At 37.0% G+C, this 17,738-nt stretch overlaps 4 protein-coding genes across 4 annotated transcripts in view; 2 read left to right on the top strand and 2 right to left on the bottom strand.

Annotated features, from left to right (window-relative positions):
• The window catches only part of LOC112574371 (GTPase IMAP family member 4-like), a 46,852-nt gene extending 37,978 nt beyond the window's left edge, over positions 1–8,874 (bottom strand). The window contains exon 1 of the mRNA XM_025255399.1: positions 8,490–8,874. The gene's annotated coding sequence lies outside the window, so the exon portion shown is untranslated. The remainder of the gene's footprint in view (positions 1–8,489) is intronic.
• Positions 446–5,110, top strand: LOC112574370 (GTPase IMAP family member 4-like). The gene is made up of 6 exons (XM_025255397.1): positions 446–560; positions 737–902; positions 1,209–1,349; positions 1,648–1,753; positions 2,864–3,021; positions 3,762–5,110. The coding sequence occupies exons 2-6, from the start codon at positions 738–740 to the stop codon at positions 4,017–4,019; spliced, it is 828 nt and encodes a 275-aa protein (XP_025111182.1). The 5' UTR covers positions 446–560; position 737; the 3' UTR covers positions 4,020–5,110.
• LOC112574519 (GTPase IMAP family member 4-like) lies at positions 6,263–8,206 on the bottom strand. The gene is made up of 4 exons (XM_025255646.1): positions 8,173–8,206; positions 7,622–7,770; positions 6,887–7,216; positions 6,263–6,427 (listed from the first exon to the last, which is right to left on the bottom strand). Exons 1-4 carry the CDS (start codon positions 8,204–8,206, stop codon positions 6,263–6,265), a joined length of 678 nt encoding a protein of 225 aa, XP_025111431.1.
• Positions 8,875–10,269: 1,395 nt separating the features above from the next.
• Positions 10,270–14,846, top strand: LOC112574369 (GTPase IMAP family member 8-like). Its single transcript, XM_025255395.1, has 6 exons — positions 10,270–10,894; positions 11,255–11,386; positions 11,687–11,850; positions 12,393–12,777; positions 13,221–13,381; positions 13,979–14,846. The coding sequence occupies exons 1-6, from the start codon at positions 10,594–10,596 to the stop codon at positions 14,417–14,419; spliced, it is 1,584 nt and encodes a 527-aa protein (XP_025111180.1). The 5' UTR covers positions 10,270–10,593; the 3' UTR covers positions 14,420–14,846.
• The last annotated feature ends 2,892 nt before the right edge of the window (positions 14,847–17,738 follow it).

Below are 17,738 nucleotides of genomic sequence, written 5' to 3'. Positions count from 1 at the left end.
TATATTTCAATCTCGCTGTATATATAGTAAGTACAAAAAGTGTAGCGGAGGGAAGTACAAATGTACAAATCTGTCAGTTCTTCTGACAGCCTCTGCATCTAAAGTATGACGATCTATTTTAATATATGAGTATTGAATATTTTCAACAACACTATTTTCTGTATGGTAAGTATATAGTATAAGCACAAAGCCTTACGAATAAATTAAGAATATCAGGAAGCATCACATATAATGTGTAATAATTTTAATAGCTTTTTTTTTTGTTGCACTTCTTGTGTCAGAAGCCAACAGGTTTGCAGCCACACCCATATAATCCCCACCCATTATAGGACTAGATCGCAAGTGAAAAGTTTGAAGTCACACATGCATTTTCTGGGCGTACCTTGAAATGCAGAGCCGAGGTCAAAGGAGGTCATGATGCACCCGTTAAAATCCGGAGACTCCGCCTCGGTATTTACGGAAAGAAAAACTCTGTTTACGATGTAGCTAGCGAATCAGATGTAATACTAGCTTCTTCTAAGGTTAACGCTACATCAGTCAATAAACAGGAAAAATTGAAGGTAAAATGTAAATTTTATTCTACATCGGTCTCATTATATGAGTATATTAAAATTTAATCATGTTTCATTAAAGTATTAAACAAGTTGTAAAGTAAATTCTTTCTCATGGCTTTGACTTGATTGTAGTTGTAACTGAGAAAATTACAGTAAACTGTTTGAGGTATTTTTGTTACTAGGATGGAGGAGCTGCGCGTTGTGCTGCTGGGTAAGACTGGAAGTGGGAAAAGTGCTCTCGGAAATACTCTTCTCGGTCGTGAAGCCTTTAAGAGTAGACGAGGGCTGACCTCTGACACGAAAATCTGTCAATGGGCGGAAGCATTAGTGGAAGGGATAAAGTTAAGTGTGAGTACTTAAATAAGTATTCAGAAAAAAAAACTATGGGCAGTTTATTAAACTAAATAGAAATGAATGTTATCTGTTAAAGCTCATTTTTTATTCAAAACTGTTTAATTATTTACTAATTTTAAGAACTTTTTATCAACATCAGTGCTACTTTTCTATTTAAAAACATTTTTTTTTATTTCATTGCAATTTTTTAAAATAGGTAAAAAGAACCCTAATTTGAGTGCGACTTTTTTTCTGACTCCTAATACTGCCTGCTTAGACCATCACGGCTGATACCTATCATTAGTTTTTACTGTAAAAAAGGTGACAGACACACCTGGGGTGTGTGACACTCACCGCGAAGAAGAAGAAGTTCTGGTTGAAGTTGGCAAGAGCGTAGCTGTAGCCTGTCCAGGCCCTCATGTTGTGATCATCGTTCTTCGATGTGATCGTCGCTTCACTGAGGTAATCATAGATATGCTTATTACAATTATTCTAACATGACATTGTTGATGTCATAATTAATGATATATGCAAGGTAGTCAATATAAATTGTAGATCATTTAGCGGTTTTGACTGAAAACAGCCATTTCTGAGTTGGCATCTTTCAGTTAACTTATGTTTGAACAAAAGACACAGAAGCTGTATTAACTCAATATTTTTTCGTCAACATTTATGGATACAGGATAACGTACAAAAGAGAAGAAAGTTCAATCGTTGCCGCTACTATTTTACAGTTCTATCAAAATTATTTCTGAAACAGGAGGAATATGGAGCTATTAAGACTCTTCAGAATTTGTTTGGACAAAGTGTTCGTCATCATCTCATGATGGTTTTTACAGGAGGAGATGATCTTCAAGTTCCTTTTGGTGAGCATGTGTGTCAACAATCAAATACGAACTTCATAACACATTCTTAAATTTACACAGATTGCAAAAATGTTTACCTAATCGCTAGTCTGAACTTCAGTTAAAGATCTTTTGCACATTTGAAGCAACACCCAACTTTCGGTGGCAAAACACAATTATAGAATATATTCCACCACCAGTTGGTGCAACTTGTAGTGGTGTGGTGGCTTGTGCACCTTGTTGATCCACAGGCAGGATTATTGTGCTCCTGGCAGGTGTAACCAAGCGGAACAGGTCTGTCAAGGAAGAGGCCAGACTAAAATGTTGCACCCTGGCCCTCCAGGTTGGGGGGTTTCTTTGGGCTAACAAGCCACTCATGTAAAAAAAAAGATGTTACAGAAACCACAACAATATCACAAGGGCCTTCTCGGGAAGATTCCTCTCTAGAAGAGCTTCTGACGTATGCTAGTGAAAGCCTTAGGGAAGCCAGCTTGCTGGCTCATCTTTTGACGACCAAGGATAGGGACCAGGATAGGGACCTGGAACATCAGAACCCTCTATGAAAGTGGCAAGTCAGCTCAAGTGGCAAGAGAAATGAGAAAATACAACATCGGGGTTCTCGGGTTACGCTAAACCAGAAGGAATGGAAGTTGCCAGACCAGACTAACATCAGGAGAAACCATTATTTACTCAGGCCACAAAGACCTGGACCACGATCATACCCAGGGAGTAGAACTGCTGATGTCAACATAGGCAACGCAGGCACTGAATGCCTGGGAACCAGTCTCACCGCGGCTCATGTCAGCAAGGTTCAATGTCAAAGGAAGACCACCATCATCAAATGCTATGCACCAACAAATGCAGAAGAGAAAGAGGTAAAAACTTCTTTTAGTGTATATTTGTATCTCGAGAACAAGTGGAAATTTAAGTAAATACAATTATTACATTGAAGGCAGTCTTGACAGTCATGAAACTGTATTTTTGTATAGTATTTCTTATATCTATAATGTAAGCAAAAACGTGTATGTGTTATTTCTTTTCTTGCTTAGTCAGAAATGATTCAAGTATTTCTTCTTGACCCCATTCAAAAGGAAAGCATTCTTATACGGACACAACTCTCTCTTTCCACAGAGAAAATGCTGGATGCTCTGAAAATCCAAATTGGGGAAGCATCTGAAGATCTCAAGGAAGTTTTGTGTGACGCGTACAACCGCTTTTGTGTTGTAGACAACACTGGTTCATTTGAAGTGAGGAAGAAATATGCAAATGTTGTCTTAAACATGGCTTATGTGAGTATTTTTAATACCTTGTATTTTTAATTATCCTATTCCACAAAACTAATTGTTTTTTCCCTCTCTCTGTCACGCACACACACACACACCACTTTTATAAAATGAAATTAAATTGTCAATCCTTATCTGGTATATGAATGTGTAAATATCGGAATATTTTTGTTGTATTTGTTCTTTCCTCTAAATTTTTTCTTTAATGTCATAGTCATAGTTTTAAAGGAAAAGGTAGAATTTACTGTTTAGATTCTAAAAATCAATTTCACTACTTTCAAATACTGTATATCACATACAAGAAGAGAAAGTTTATCAGTTTTTACACCCTGCTGTCGTTTGTCTGAAATTTATGCCAAGAAGTGAATGATAAACAATATCTCCTTCTCACAGCATTAGAAGCGGATGTTCACTGTAGCTTTACTGATTACCGCTTACTGATCAGTATATCTCAAAATGTGAATACCATAAAGTTTAAGAAAGAAGAATGTTTCGAAACTTCAAGAATTGATCAGTAATATTAGGTAATGATAAGATTAGTAACATTTTTCAGCCAAAATAAACTAATGGGCGGGGGTGGCAAACATTTACGTATAAACATACAGAAATGTTGAGTTTCTCTGTCCTTTTTTTGTATGAATTTCTGAGCAAAATAGCCGACATTTTTCCAGTGTAAAACATTATTATAAAGGTTCTATCAAACTTGTTTAAAACTCAGAATATGTACTTTAATTTGTGTCCTGTAGGACTTGGTTCAGAGAAACCATGGGAGATACTTCACCAATGAGATGGTCGACACTTACCACCAAAGTGTACTTGCAGCCATCCTTCGCCGTCAAAGAGCTGGGAGTATGACGAGGGATGAGGCAGTCAAAGACACACGGCAAGCTATTGTTGAAGAAAAAGAAGAACCTAGCTTCTTTGAAACTCTCAAAGATATAGGGACAAGATTTATCCTTCCAGTTGTCGGAAGTATGCTGGTACCGAAGTGCTCTGTTATGTAATCAAATGCAGCTATCATCTTCTTTCATGTCTTACTCAGCCACTGTTTAGAAGAAGACAAAACAAATTAATTCTGAGTCAAGAACTTGCCACAAAATGAGCCAGTACATTTCTGTTCTCATTTAAGAAAGCACGTATAATTAATTACAATCCAACAAGTGGTTTCTGACACAGGACTCTAAGTAGAGAGAGAGAGATAGAAGAAATGTTGAATTAGAAATTAAGTTAAGAACAGCATGATTTTCAATGATCTTTTAAGTTTAACAGGTGAACTATTTCACGAGAATTTGGATATATTTTAGTTTAAAGCCGAAACTTTGGAAAACAACACATTTTTGTGATGCCTTATATTTTCTGTATTGTAAAATCTACTTTCTGTTTTTAACAAACTACTTTTCGAACTTGTACAGTTAAAGCAATTTTTTACAGAATCGTGTAATATAATGTCTTACCTCTTATCTTTAAAATACCGGCAACTCGTTAGAATCGACGCAGTTTACCTGAGCATAATGGTAAGCACAGGTAGGAAACAACTCGGTCTGCCCATACCAAGACTATTTGTACTTATCAATCGAGATTAATTTCTTAGGCCAGCACTTGCAATAATCATACGAATATTGTCTTTGTTCTCCCAACGTATATAAGAGCCTTACCACGACAGTCTGGTGTTGGACCATTATCCTACCGCTCTCACTCTCACTATTATACTCTTTAATCTCATATTGCTTTCTCGTGGTTTACATATTTCATGAAATAACATGTCCGCATTTCATTGTTCACATACTGTTTCCCCAGCAATCTCCTCATCGGAGTGAATGCCAAGTGCTCACTGCAAGTCTCGATTAGTAGCAAAAGCAAATAAATAATGAAAGGCTATCAAACATTGCCAGTTGTCCACAAGTTTTGCAAATGTACTCATCATCATGTATCTTTGTTCGCTTATTGAATCACGCAGAATTTCGTTAATGCTTGTAGTTTACGATTTTGTCTAAATCTTAGATTAGTGTCTTGTAATTGTGCTTTGCATTTACATTGTAAATAAAACTTTTTGTTAAGTTCTTTGATTGGTTTTTTATTGCTGTAATTAAAATATAAATTTGGTTTAAGCAGAATATTAATATTTGCTCATCTAACTTTCTTTCTCAGTTTAGGACAGGTAATAAAGTTGTTAACATCTCTGGTTTGTTTTCCAAGATTTCTTTCCTCTATGTATTGTTCATTTTGTTATCTTTGATGCAGACCAGAAAATATTTTTCCCTTTCACCATTCATTTAAGAAGGGTCATGTCTATGCATGCATGCCTATTCCGACTAATACAATGTACAGTATCTCTCCACATTTATCTGGGCTGCAATAATTAAATTTATGGGTTGAGTGTTGTGTCGCGGTGGTTATCTTGTTAAAGGCCACTAAAGCCTATAACCCACCCCGTGTACCCCTCATGTACACTACAGTACACACCAGTATCAAGTCGAACTTTAGTCTACTAATTTTATTACTGCTATAAAAATATATACCACAAAAGCATACACAGATTTTAAAAAAAGATTACAACCCCATTTAATAAAAGTCAGAACAACACATTTTACTAAATACGTGTTTATTTCAAATTATTTACCATGTATATATAAAAACGATAAAAAAATGATAGATTATACATTAGGGTTCGAGGATGTCGATATAAAAAAAATCAGGTAAACATCAAAGCATTACAGGCAAGTTGAATAATACTATTCGAGCTGATGTAAAATTAAAATTTTAATGTCCCAGCATCTGCGCCAACAAGATCAGTAAGATGTTAACCAGAGGTAAGTCACAGCAGTTAGAAGGGGGAGCACATAATTTCTCTCCCTTCCCAGTATTTAACTGTTTCATTCAGTGCTGTGAGGGTATGGGGATTTTTTTCACTAATCTCGGCAAGACCTAAGCCCGCGAGATTTTACTCCTAAGACAAAGTATGAACCACACGAAGACTCCATAATAATGAAGTCTTATCGCCAACGACAAGAGTAGTTTTTTATTTCATACTTTCACGTCGAAATTGCATTAGTCTATTCTGTTCCAGAAAAGTCACTTATTTTAAAATCTCTTAAATCAACAGAAGTATTTCTAGATGTTATTATTTTTAACAGGCTTCGATTTTGCAGAAGGTATTTTCTCCTACAACTAATGTAGTCAAAAGGATTAGCCTAGAAATACTACATGATGCAATAGCCTTAAGCATATAGATGACTGTTTAGTCAAACTATCTTAGGGTAAGATACACAACCACTGTCATGAAAATAACAACCAGGACAAACAAAATGAGCACCTTGTCTTGAGTAATTGGAGAAACTGCAGATTTCATATCAAGACGGTGAATGACATTCAACAACTGTCCTACTTGCGCCGCCATCTCACTTCCTCGGGCCTGAATTAAAAAACAAACAGCACACACACACACACGTGTATAAATTTTCAATGCGGCAATATTTTCCATCAGAAGAATACCCAAAGAAAGCTGATAGGGTTGCAATTCTGTGGTAACTAGTAATTAGTTTTACAATAATATGAAATGGAGAGATTGGATTGTCGTTTGTAAACCGTCATGTTGAAAATTCGTGATTTGTTTTGTGAGGTTTTGCTTACTTGAACTTTAATTAGCCTGAACGTTTAGAAAATGTAATAACATAGACAGGTTGTGAAAGGCTTGTGTAAGGATAGGGGGGAATAAGTTTTGATATCGTGTACTTGTTCCCTAATAGACAAACTTTAAAGAGTCTCGTCAATGAAGTTTTACGATTATAATATATAATAAGATTCTTTTCTTGATAAATATGACTATAAATATCATATCCATAGGAACACCACTTAAGGACCAATAACTTACCATATTGTTAAAGAGGACATAGCAGTTCCCAGCATCAGCCAGGACATTGCGCAGTTCCCAGCAAACTGTCTTCAGCTCCTCGTGAATGTCTCTGTCCTGTCTGTCTCCAAACGTGAAGACCACCACCAGGCGGTTAGTGAATGCGTTGTCTCCCCATGCTCTCTTGATTTTCATGTAGATGTCGTATTCTTCCGCCGTGTAGCGCACGTCACACCTCACCGCCAGCAAGATGGCGTAGGGACCTTCAACCGCTGACTTCCACCGAGTGACCTCATTTTTGATTTCTGTATCACTGAGGTTTAAGTTAACTGGATCCGGGGTGTCCAGTATCTGTGTGAAATATGAGATTAAGGCATAGGCCTTTACATTTGCATATAATTTAGGAAATATTTAAGAAATAACAGACAAGTTGTTTTTCAAATTTGGTGATTTGCTCTAAGTGCCTACAAGATCGCAGTATTTTGTTTCAAATGGCTACTGAGTGTAGGTATTGAGTATAAACTATCGCATAAATGTTTTTGAAGTTATAAAAGATGGAAAAGCGATGATAAAATTTTGTTCATTAGATAACTGTGCATTCCTCATGTCCGGAGTTTGCGCGTGAGAATAGTAGCTTATATCTCAAACTGAATGGAGGTACATAGTTCATGCAGAGTATATTTTATATTCGTTTACCTGGTTGGTGCGGATGACATGTAATACAACAAAGACTATAACCCAAAATTACCAATTTACCATAATCTGTTGTCCATTTACAAAGCCAACCGCCTTGCCAAGACGAACGGTCGTTGATCTCATGCTTCTTGCTACCAGAAACTCTTCTCTTCCCAGAATAGAGTTTCCTAGCAAACTTTTTCCGTTTCCAGTTTTCCCAATGATAAACACTTCAAAGGAATAAAGCATATATGTTAAAAGACTAGTGATTCTTCTAGTTTTAGTTGACAAGGGTAGCAAGGGATACATACATCTATACTTGCATGACTTGTTGAATGAAAAAAAACCATAAGAACAATTTGCTACATTTATGACAAGTGCAACCAGGTTTAAAATAAATTAAATGTATTGTGTTAAAATTTTCTTGCTTGATTGCAGCTACTCCTAAAAATTAACAAAAAAATAAAGCAATTTTCTAAGACAAACTCTTTCGATACTTTACACACTGCTTTTCATTTACCAGTTTTGTAATGCTTTAACAAAGCAGACATATGGCCCTGTACTGTTATTAAGCAAGTAATGTATAACACCATATGTGTGATATCACCTACCATATGTGTGATATTACCTACCTTTAACAGTGGATGACAGTTTGGAGAGTGACATTCTTCAGAAATTTGAAACTGAAAATATAAATAGAACGCAATGCACTGCTAACTTTTTGGCAAATAATATAAATAGTTTACGATAGTTCAAGACATTTATAAATGAATTGTTTTAAGGCACAGTGTAATAAAAGTTATTAAAATAGTGAAGATAACGAATCGAGACCCTACTGATCATAAAGAAAATGAATTGTACAGAAGTTTTCCTTGTCTTGCGTGGGGACGCAACGCAGCCCTCCCATAACACTCCAACCCCCGCTACACTTGAAGTATAAAGCAAGTACCTCTCAACTGATGTGTAGACAGGTCAGGTAGAACCCTCCATGCACATGTCCAGGTAGTCCTCCCAAACACGACCCTGCTTCACATGTAAACAAATAACAACTTACAGTGCTGCTTATCCCTCCTCCCGCCTCTTCTCTGAATCGGTAAGTCTCTGGTAAGCGACTGGAATGTAGGTGGACTCTGACAATGTAAGGGTAGCACACTAGCACACTACAGACATGGGAATGGAACGAAGGTAGAAACACTCTTCTACATTCAGTCTGCAGTAAGGGCTGAAGGTCAGAGCACGGCTTTTGAACCGTTTCGACCCAGTTTCTTGAAAATGAATAATGTCCTAATCTCTTGCAGTTTCTGGTAAATACAACTTTAACACACACACCACGCACGCACGAACACGTGTACAGATGCAGCTACAATCTACAGTTTTATTGAAACCAGCGTGGCTGTTGTAACAGCGGGTATGAGTGACGCTGTCTGTCATCCCCACAAGCCCCGCCTACAACACTTCACGCTCGCGCCGCCAGGTTAAAGGTAGTGCAAGCGAACGTCAACATCAAGTGCTCTTCGCAGCAACTTACCGCAAAAGTTTCGGGACAATTGTTCAGATTTCCAGAAAACAAGTGGTGATAGAACAGGTAAGCTGACATCACTTCTTTATATTTCCGGTGTGACCCTAGAAAGTGTTATTGACGATAATTGTTGTTGTTTGATGGCGAAGTTGGCTCCTTACTAAGTCGCAGTTCTGACTTGTCCTTAGGACATGATGCAACGGCCTAGGCCCTTTTAGGAATGTAAATGTTTGATCCTACTGATAAGTATGATGATATGTAGTAGCATAATCATCATCATGATCATTGTTTAAGAGTGGTCACACAATAATATTACAATAAAATATTCCCAATTTTCTCTGCAATGTTCCAAAATGAGAGGCTCGTCCACTTTGGATGTTTTCAGCACAGTTCACCTTGTGTCTACCTCTTCCATCGCTTGCAGTTGTTTATTGTAAGGTTTTCAAAAAGAGCACTCTGTGTAATTCTCTCATACCTGCACAATAGTGACTTATCTTTGTAAATAAGAAGTATATTTTTGTGGCATCGTATCTCCCTGGACTTTGTGTATGATTGCAAGACACGTACACATATTGCATTCGCAAGTTTCTTGTATAAGTATTCTACATAAATACGTACCACTCCGAATCGTACACTAGACAAGGAAGTAAGCTTTCCAAAGAAATAATTAGAAATTCAAATATTAAACAATTAGCTGCAACAAGTAAAGGAGTTCATTCATCATCTTTTTATTCCAGGCTGGTGTGTTTATCTATAAAACATGACAAAACTGACAAAGTGTATTTTCAAATATAGGTTGTCGCACTTTGCCTCGAAAAAAAGGATGGCTGAAGCTGGAGCCTCTTCTGGCAACTATGTACCAACCGGTCGTTTGATATCTATAGAAGACGATGACCCTGATCTAAATCAGACACGAGGTCAAGGTGAAATCCGGGTTCTTATCATTGGTTCTTCCGGCAGTGGGAAAAGTACAGTAGGTAATATTCTCCTCGGCAAGGACCACTTTCAGGTGTCAAGTGCTGTCACACTCGATAGCCAAACAAAAGAAGCGAGTATTGGAGAGAGCACGAGATATGGCAAGCATCTAAAGGTAAACACTTTTTAATGACATTACTCATTAAAACAGGCAGAAGACACGATTTTAAGCTAGACATAATTTTAAGCTAGACCTACTTTTAAGCTAGATATAATTTTGCAACAAACACTCCACATCTATTATATGGACGCCATTAACACTACTTCTTTAACAGGATTAACATCCATAGATAAGGTGCCTCAAAAATACTACCATTATGAGTATTAATTCTTCTAAATAAAATAAGTTATTGTTCTCTTGTCTTTTTAACTCAACCACAGTTGAACACGACTTAATGCACCTCTAGAAACTATAACTAAAAACTCATTGAAAAGCTTCCCTCGTAATGTGTCATTAATACACTTGTTGCATGTAAAGGTACTAGACACACCCGACATTGGCAGTCATGAGCTCAAAGACGATGCGACGGCGAGGAAAGAAGTCAGAAAATGGCAGGAGATGTGTCCTGATCCTCACCTCATCCTTCTGACCATCCGCTGTGTACCACTCGATCTTGGCGCTGATGTGTTTCGGTTCCGAAGGTTCAAACGTCTCTGCGGGACAGAATTTACTCGCAGACGTCTGGTAATGCTCTTAACATGTGAAGACAAGCTGAAAGAGAGTGTAGAAGATTTCAAAAAGCGAACACACTCAGGTTTGGAAGAAATTTGGAGAGAAGCCGATACACGACATGTGTTTATTGGTGCCAGGGAACAAGAAACACTCCTTCACCAGGTCTTCCAGATTTGTGACGAGCTGAGTAGGTAACTTTTTCGCCTTAAAGCAAACACTTCATCAAACCAGCTCATGTGAATATTATTTATTCTCGTGCACAAAATTCAAGTAAATCTTCCTGCCTCAAACATATATTTCAAAATGATTGTAAATTTAAGCATACATTTAATATTTATTGACGATAGAAACATGCAACACACATCATAAACAATAAAGTTTGCACAGAATAAGCAAAAGACCCTTATTACAAACATAAAGGTAGTAATTTTCTTTGTTTGTAAGAAGACTCACTTCACATATTCTCTGGGATTCTTTTTCTTTCCTTTCGCTTTTTTTTTATCTGTGATAATCTTCTATATAGCCTGTTCTATAATAATGTCAACAGAAAACTCAAAAGGGGATTGTATGGAGTGCGAAGAGGAGTCTGGATCCTGTGACGGATTCTTGGACTGCGCACTTGAAGCTAACAAGCAAGAAGAGACTTTCATGCAAAATGGCCATACGAAGAATGTACTTAGTATGTTTCCTCTTTTATTTTTGCATAGTGTTTGAATGTGTTGATTTTGACCTGAATGAAGAAATTGTATATCTGGAACCAGAGAATCCACAATAAGCGCATTATGGGTGTGCTGTTGGATAAGCATACAATGGTGTGACCGAGGCCTTTTCTCAGATGGACACACCCAAAACATGATTTCTTAAGTGCTAAACTCTTTCAAGATCAACATCTTTCCAAACACCCTGATGAGGTTCTTAAGTTTTCTTTGGGTTTGTTGACTCGCGACTTGAGTAAAGCGGATAATGTAATTTGTTACAGAGCGCGAACTGAAAGTGTTAATAATTGGCAAGACTGGAAATGGAAAAAGCAGTGTAGGTAACTCCATCTTGAACACAGACACCTTTCCCGTTACACGAGGTTTGGTATCATCTGCACAAACGGACCTGGAAAGGACAGCTCAGAAATTTGGTGTGACCATCAAAGTACGAATGTCTACATCATGGCGTTTAAATATTTAATCAGTATACAAATAACCAGAAAAAATAGACCATAGACGAAAATTATGGCGGTAATGTTAAAATTATATTTTAAATGGCATTATTTTTCATAATTTAAGAAAGTTTTTTAAATTTTAATAATTCACGACAGTCTTTAAAAACATTAGCGTATTTCTAATGTGTGGATAAATATAATTTTAAAAAATTATTCATAATGCTTGGAAATAACAAAGAAGGAAACTTGTTAGTTTACCATTTACAACTCTCTCATGAATTAATACTCTTGGGTGTATTTTATGAAATTAGATCAGGTAAACATTAGTCTTTTAATACGTAAACCATTTATACGAGCGAACAGAAACAAATGCTTTAATAAATATACACACGCGGGAGTGGATTTAATGTGTGCTTTAGGATAATATTCATATGCAATAGGCATAGTACTGTCGAAAGTTTTTAACTATTGTATTTAAATAAATTATTATATAAAATTAAATTAACTTTTTTAAATACATTGTTTTTGTAAGGTAACTGATACACCTGACGTTAGCAATCTGCGTATAGACAAAGAGGAAGCTAATAAAAGAATTAGCAAGTGGAAGTCATGTGACCCTGATGTCATTTTGCTGGCCATTCGGTGTGACCTGCGCTACACCGCGGAGGAATACCAAATCTACGAGCAGATAAAGAAAGTATTAGGAGAAGAATATGTCAAGCAGAGGCTAACAGTGGCCTTCACCTTTGGTGATCGACAAGATATGGACATAGAAGAGGAACTAAAAACAATCTGCAAAGAGCTGAAGGCGGTTCTGGCAGATGCTGAAGGACGCTACATCGTGTTCAGCAGTCAGGATAAAGATGAGGACAAAAAGCGGCAGCTTATTCATCTCATGAACCTTGTGCCCAACTTCAGTACGGGTTTTTTTTTTACTTTGAATACTAGTTTTGATCATTACTGATTTCCTCTCAAATTTTTAAAGCTATTTAATACCAGATGAAATACTCAGCTTGTCCTTCAAAATGGAAGTACTGATAAGCATTTTCAAAAACGTCTTTCATCTTTATAACAAACAAAAATCAGACCTAATTCTTTCATTAAAGAATATTGTAGCTTAATGTTGCGAGCATCCTTTTATTAGGTAGGATATATCAAGGGTATGCCTCTTATAGCCACAAAGGTTGTAAATTGTACATGTTTCAAAACTTCTATACTTAAAGAATGAGATACAAATCTACTAAATTCATTCCCATTAACCAAATATATATTTTATGTTTTTGTCTCTGTTTTTTCACTATTAATAATACATTATTTTCAAAAAAATATTCATTACGAAGTTCTTTGTCTGCTTATACAGAGTTTCCTAGTGACTTGAAGAGAATCCTTCTCCTTGGATCCACAGCAAGCGGGAAAATCTCAGGAGGCAATGCACTTGTACGAAGAAATGTGTTCAAAGCAGGCACAACAATGCCAAAGAAAACCAACTACATAACTGAAGTCGATGGAATGTGGTTACAGGTAAAATTATGTAATCTTCGGCCTCATCATGACACTTGCCTAGATGAGTCTTTCACTCTAGTAAAACTATACGCATAGCAGACAGCAAACGAATAAAAATGCATGTGCATGTGTCAAACACTTCGTCATAATTAAATAAAAATAAATTAAATAAAAATCCACACAATACATGGAAAAGGAAAAATATCAATTGTCGTTGCATAATCCAAAACAAACAAACAAACAAAACCACAAGTGTTTTTTGTTGGCTTAAAGTACTTCAAATTTATGGATCATGATCCTGTCATAAATTTCCTTCGGTCGTTGTGTCCGCCACCTACCCTACCCCCGATGCCCGAATATAAATTTCGTAATAAGAATATCATCAAAACGTCTAAGACAACATAACAATAAATCAAAAGTTTTATTAAGCCTTTACTAACAAATTTATGTTAAATATTGGTGCTTGAAGTAAACTTTTTAAAAAGCGGTCTACGGGAGTTAATTTTAGGTTTGATGTTAGCGTAGTTACCTCCCTTTATTTCTCTTAGGGGATGTTTTTAGCAGTCTTTATATTTTTTAAATTTTAAATGTGCCTTTTTTCTATGTTTAATGAAGGTCATCAATACACCGGAATTACTCCCCACCCGTGGCTTTAAAAAGCAGATGAGCTCGCTGCTGGAGGCTTCGGAGCCTGGTCCACATGCCATTGTGGTTTTTGTCAGGGAATCACAGGTGGCGTCTGAAGATTTCTCCTTTTTTGAGGGACTTGAAGTGTATTTCGGAGAGCGCCTTGAGCATCACTTGATAGTTGTTACTGTTACAGACGAGAGGAGCAGCGCAGGAGATGACAGTCTGAGTAAACTTGACAAAATAAAATGCAGGGAAAAACTCTGCTTCGTAGACACCCAGACATCAAATGACAAGACCGAAATATTGACGACTAACATTAAAAATCTTCTTCAGGCCACAGAGGGAGACTTCTTACCAATAAAGCGCATTCCTTGTGACCATCATGACACAGATACTCCTACTTCTCATAAGAAAGTCAAATACTGATTTTCTGAAATTATTAACATTTGAATATTTGACTCTTATTAAATAAAAAGAATAGAAAGATGCTGATTTTTCCTAAACAAGTGAACTAAAATTGTTGCATGAGAAATGACATTTAACATAAAGCTAATCAGATGTGCATATTTTTCTCAAGTGTCAAAGGAATTTTGTATTTCATGGCACAATAAGTATTTCTGTTAAGGTTAAGTATATGCATTCTGTACATTAAATTTGTACATACGAGACCTACCACAGCTCATTACACTTAATAATATATCACAAAGATTTATTATGTTAATTTGGATAATGATTTTTGTGTGACTAAGAAACTTGTAAATTTTAGGATAATTGTGATTACTTTTTGTGCTACACTTCAAATATTTGTATGTACATAGGGCGAGTCAAATAAAGATATTTATGAACCAGAAAATTAAAATTTTGATTTCTGATTAAGTTTGTTAATAAAGTTGTATTTGTGTACAACTTCTGCTGTGACACCACAACATAATCCTGTGTTGGTATCAAATTAAGTCAAAATTATTTACCTTTTCACGGGGATTTCTTAATAATTTTTATGTGGAATAAGACAATTGTATTTGACTTGAATCATCTAAAATACAAATAACTGTTCTGGCAGTTTGTCGCACACACACACACACATTTATTCCAGGAACAGTACATATAGTTGGTGACCCCAGGTCACCTCAGTCTAGTAGCGGTCCGGTGGCGCAACGGTTAGCGCTGTTAGCGCCTGTCACCAATACAGTGAAGGTTGGCTGCCCTGAGTTCATTTCTCGTCTCGGGCACGCTGATCTTTCTCTGCACGTGGCATCTGTTTACAGGGCTGGCTGCTTGCCGTAATATAGCCTTAGCTGCTGATACGGCGTAAAACACCAATTCCCCCCCCCCACCTCAGGCTAGTAGAAGATGATGACCAGTAAAGTTGATCAAGTAAATGGCATGTGAGATGAATGAGTTGCGGTGTCAATAGGTTCTGCAGACAGACATCGTGTACCTACAACCAGACCACAAAAGTAAAAACTCACATGTCAACACATGATCAACAATAGAGAGGGTGCGTGATGCCATCCTGAGTTTTTGTTCCTCCGCCGTTTGGAGGGAAAACAAGAAAGGAGAAAATATAGTCCATTGGTAAATACAAGTGTTGGTGTTCAAAGTAACCAAAATGATACTACTAGACATTCGTATAAACTAAGGTCTGTTGGTGAGATAGTCTAAGACCCTCAGAGAAGTTCTGGTATCAACATTCATACTAATTAGTTTTTGAACAAGCAAATGGCATTGTATTGTCTTGAAGACAGATGTCCGTTAATTCGTTTTAAAATAGCATCTTCTACACTACGTTTATGTCTGTAGGCAAATTGCAGAGGGTCTAATAAGTCCGGAAACAGGGCTAGTAAACGTTTGAGTACAAGCTTTTCAGAAAGGTTTAGACAACAGACATAATTATTTAATTCTTACATCGGGTTTTTTGACACTAGCTTTTCATCATAACTGTGAGCAACTACTTTGTACATATGGGGAGTATCCCTCCCAGTCATCACTCACTCATGTCTAAGGCGATATTTTAGCGCTTCACAAAAGTGAAAAATAATACATAGTGTATATAAAGCTGACTCTTCAAGTGTAATACAGATTTTTACTCTCCCTCTCTATAGACATTTGAAATTCTGCCTCCAGATAGATAACATATCACCTTCACCTTGCAAGCTTTTGACCAGCTCAGTGGGCGGTCAACGGTGTAGCCTGTGACGGTTCTCTACCTGGAACCTCGCACGAGCTCGTCACGCAGCTTGACCGTGAATTATTATTGCGGTCAAGGCCACTAGAGGTTCGAAAGCACCAGACTTTGTGTTGTTTTGTTATGTCTCCGTCGCCTGGCGACTCAAAGCCGTTGATTATGTCATGTCAGCCAGCTCAGGTTACACAATCACAGGTGAGGCTTCTGACTTCATCATAACAGAACAAAATACACAGACTAATCAACTAATCTAGGGGTGGATGTAATGGCACACCTTCTTTGCTCGGAAGCAGGATCTTTGTTTTTAGCTTGCTAAGATGTAACGACAAAGTCGAGAGAGAGAGGGGGGGGGGAACAAGAAGGGGAAAAGCAGCAAGCAACGTAGCTGAAAATTGAGAGAGAGAATTAGAAAAAAAATGTTGGATCCAGCCTTATGCCGGTTAAATGTACAAAACTAAAATTCATGTCAATATCACCTTAAAACGCCTTAATACCAAGGCAAAATTAATCTTCTAAAGTTTTGATGAATAAAACCAAAGTGGGACTTTGTTGACTCTTTGTAAGCCGTGACTTGGTAATGTACTTACTGAAGTTGTGATATTAACGACAGGAATTAGTGTTTTTCTGCATGATAATTATTTTGTTATTTGCTGTAAGTAAAATCTTTCTTTTAAAGCATTAATTTTTACAATAGCCTAAATAATAAAGGAACCCTCCTGTGAAATGCTTGCAGTCAAACCTGTTCTCCTACTTCCAAAAGTAATCTGGAGCATTTTCCGAGAAATGGTCCAAAGCCGTCTAATGATTTTCGCTACGTCATCACGAGGGGTTAAGGTCTTCTTCACAACAAATAACTTATGCATGCACACTGAGCTTTGTGGGTAAAGTTAGAGGGGGTTTGTAGGTAGTAACAAGCAAACAACTTGCCAAACAACATATGCATCATCATCAGAGAGCTGTCCGTTATATCACCTACACATGTGGTAAATCACGTGGTTGTCGAGGTTTTACAGCAACACTGTGTTGAGAATCCCAAAGTCACTCTCTCGTTCATCCTGCTGGGTTGCACGAGACCTGTTTAATACTAGAAATCTCTTTTGCTCTCAAAATTTGAATCCTAGACGCTGTGGTTTCCAGGACGAGGTGCGACTGCTTCCACCATTTCGACGGTGACGGGAAACTACAAGAGAACTAAATGGGTACCTGCGCTTCAACAGGAGCAAGGAGAATAACCCCAGAAGCTCCAAAAGAAATTGTTTCGACTAATAGTGCCAGGTAGTGTCAATATTTATCAGTGCATGTATTGCACTATCTCATTTCCTCATGATAACCACTGTCATTAACAACTGTGGAAAAAGCTTTTTACGGTCAGCAGTAAAAAAAATAATAATTACAACTAAATTGATAGTGTCGGTAACAATAAGACAAATCGATACAGACGAACTATGTGATAGTGGAAGACTAACGTTGCAAAATATCTTTTCTTTTTTTTTTTTCTTTTTTTTTTTTTTGTCTTCAAGAACGGAGACTGACAATGTCGCTCTCCGAAGACCAAGTAGT

This window comes from Pomacea canaliculata, linkage group LG10 (genome assembly GCF_003073045.1).
Source record: "Pomacea canaliculata isolate SZHN2017 linkage group LG10, ASM307304v1, whole genome shotgun sequence".
Lineage (NCBI taxonomy): Eukaryota > Metazoa > Mollusca > Gastropoda > Architaenioglossa > Ampullariidae > Pomacea > Pomacea canaliculata.
The sequence above is the reverse complement of the archived record's forward strand: the minus strand, read 5'-3'. Positions and strand labels throughout refer to the sequence as shown.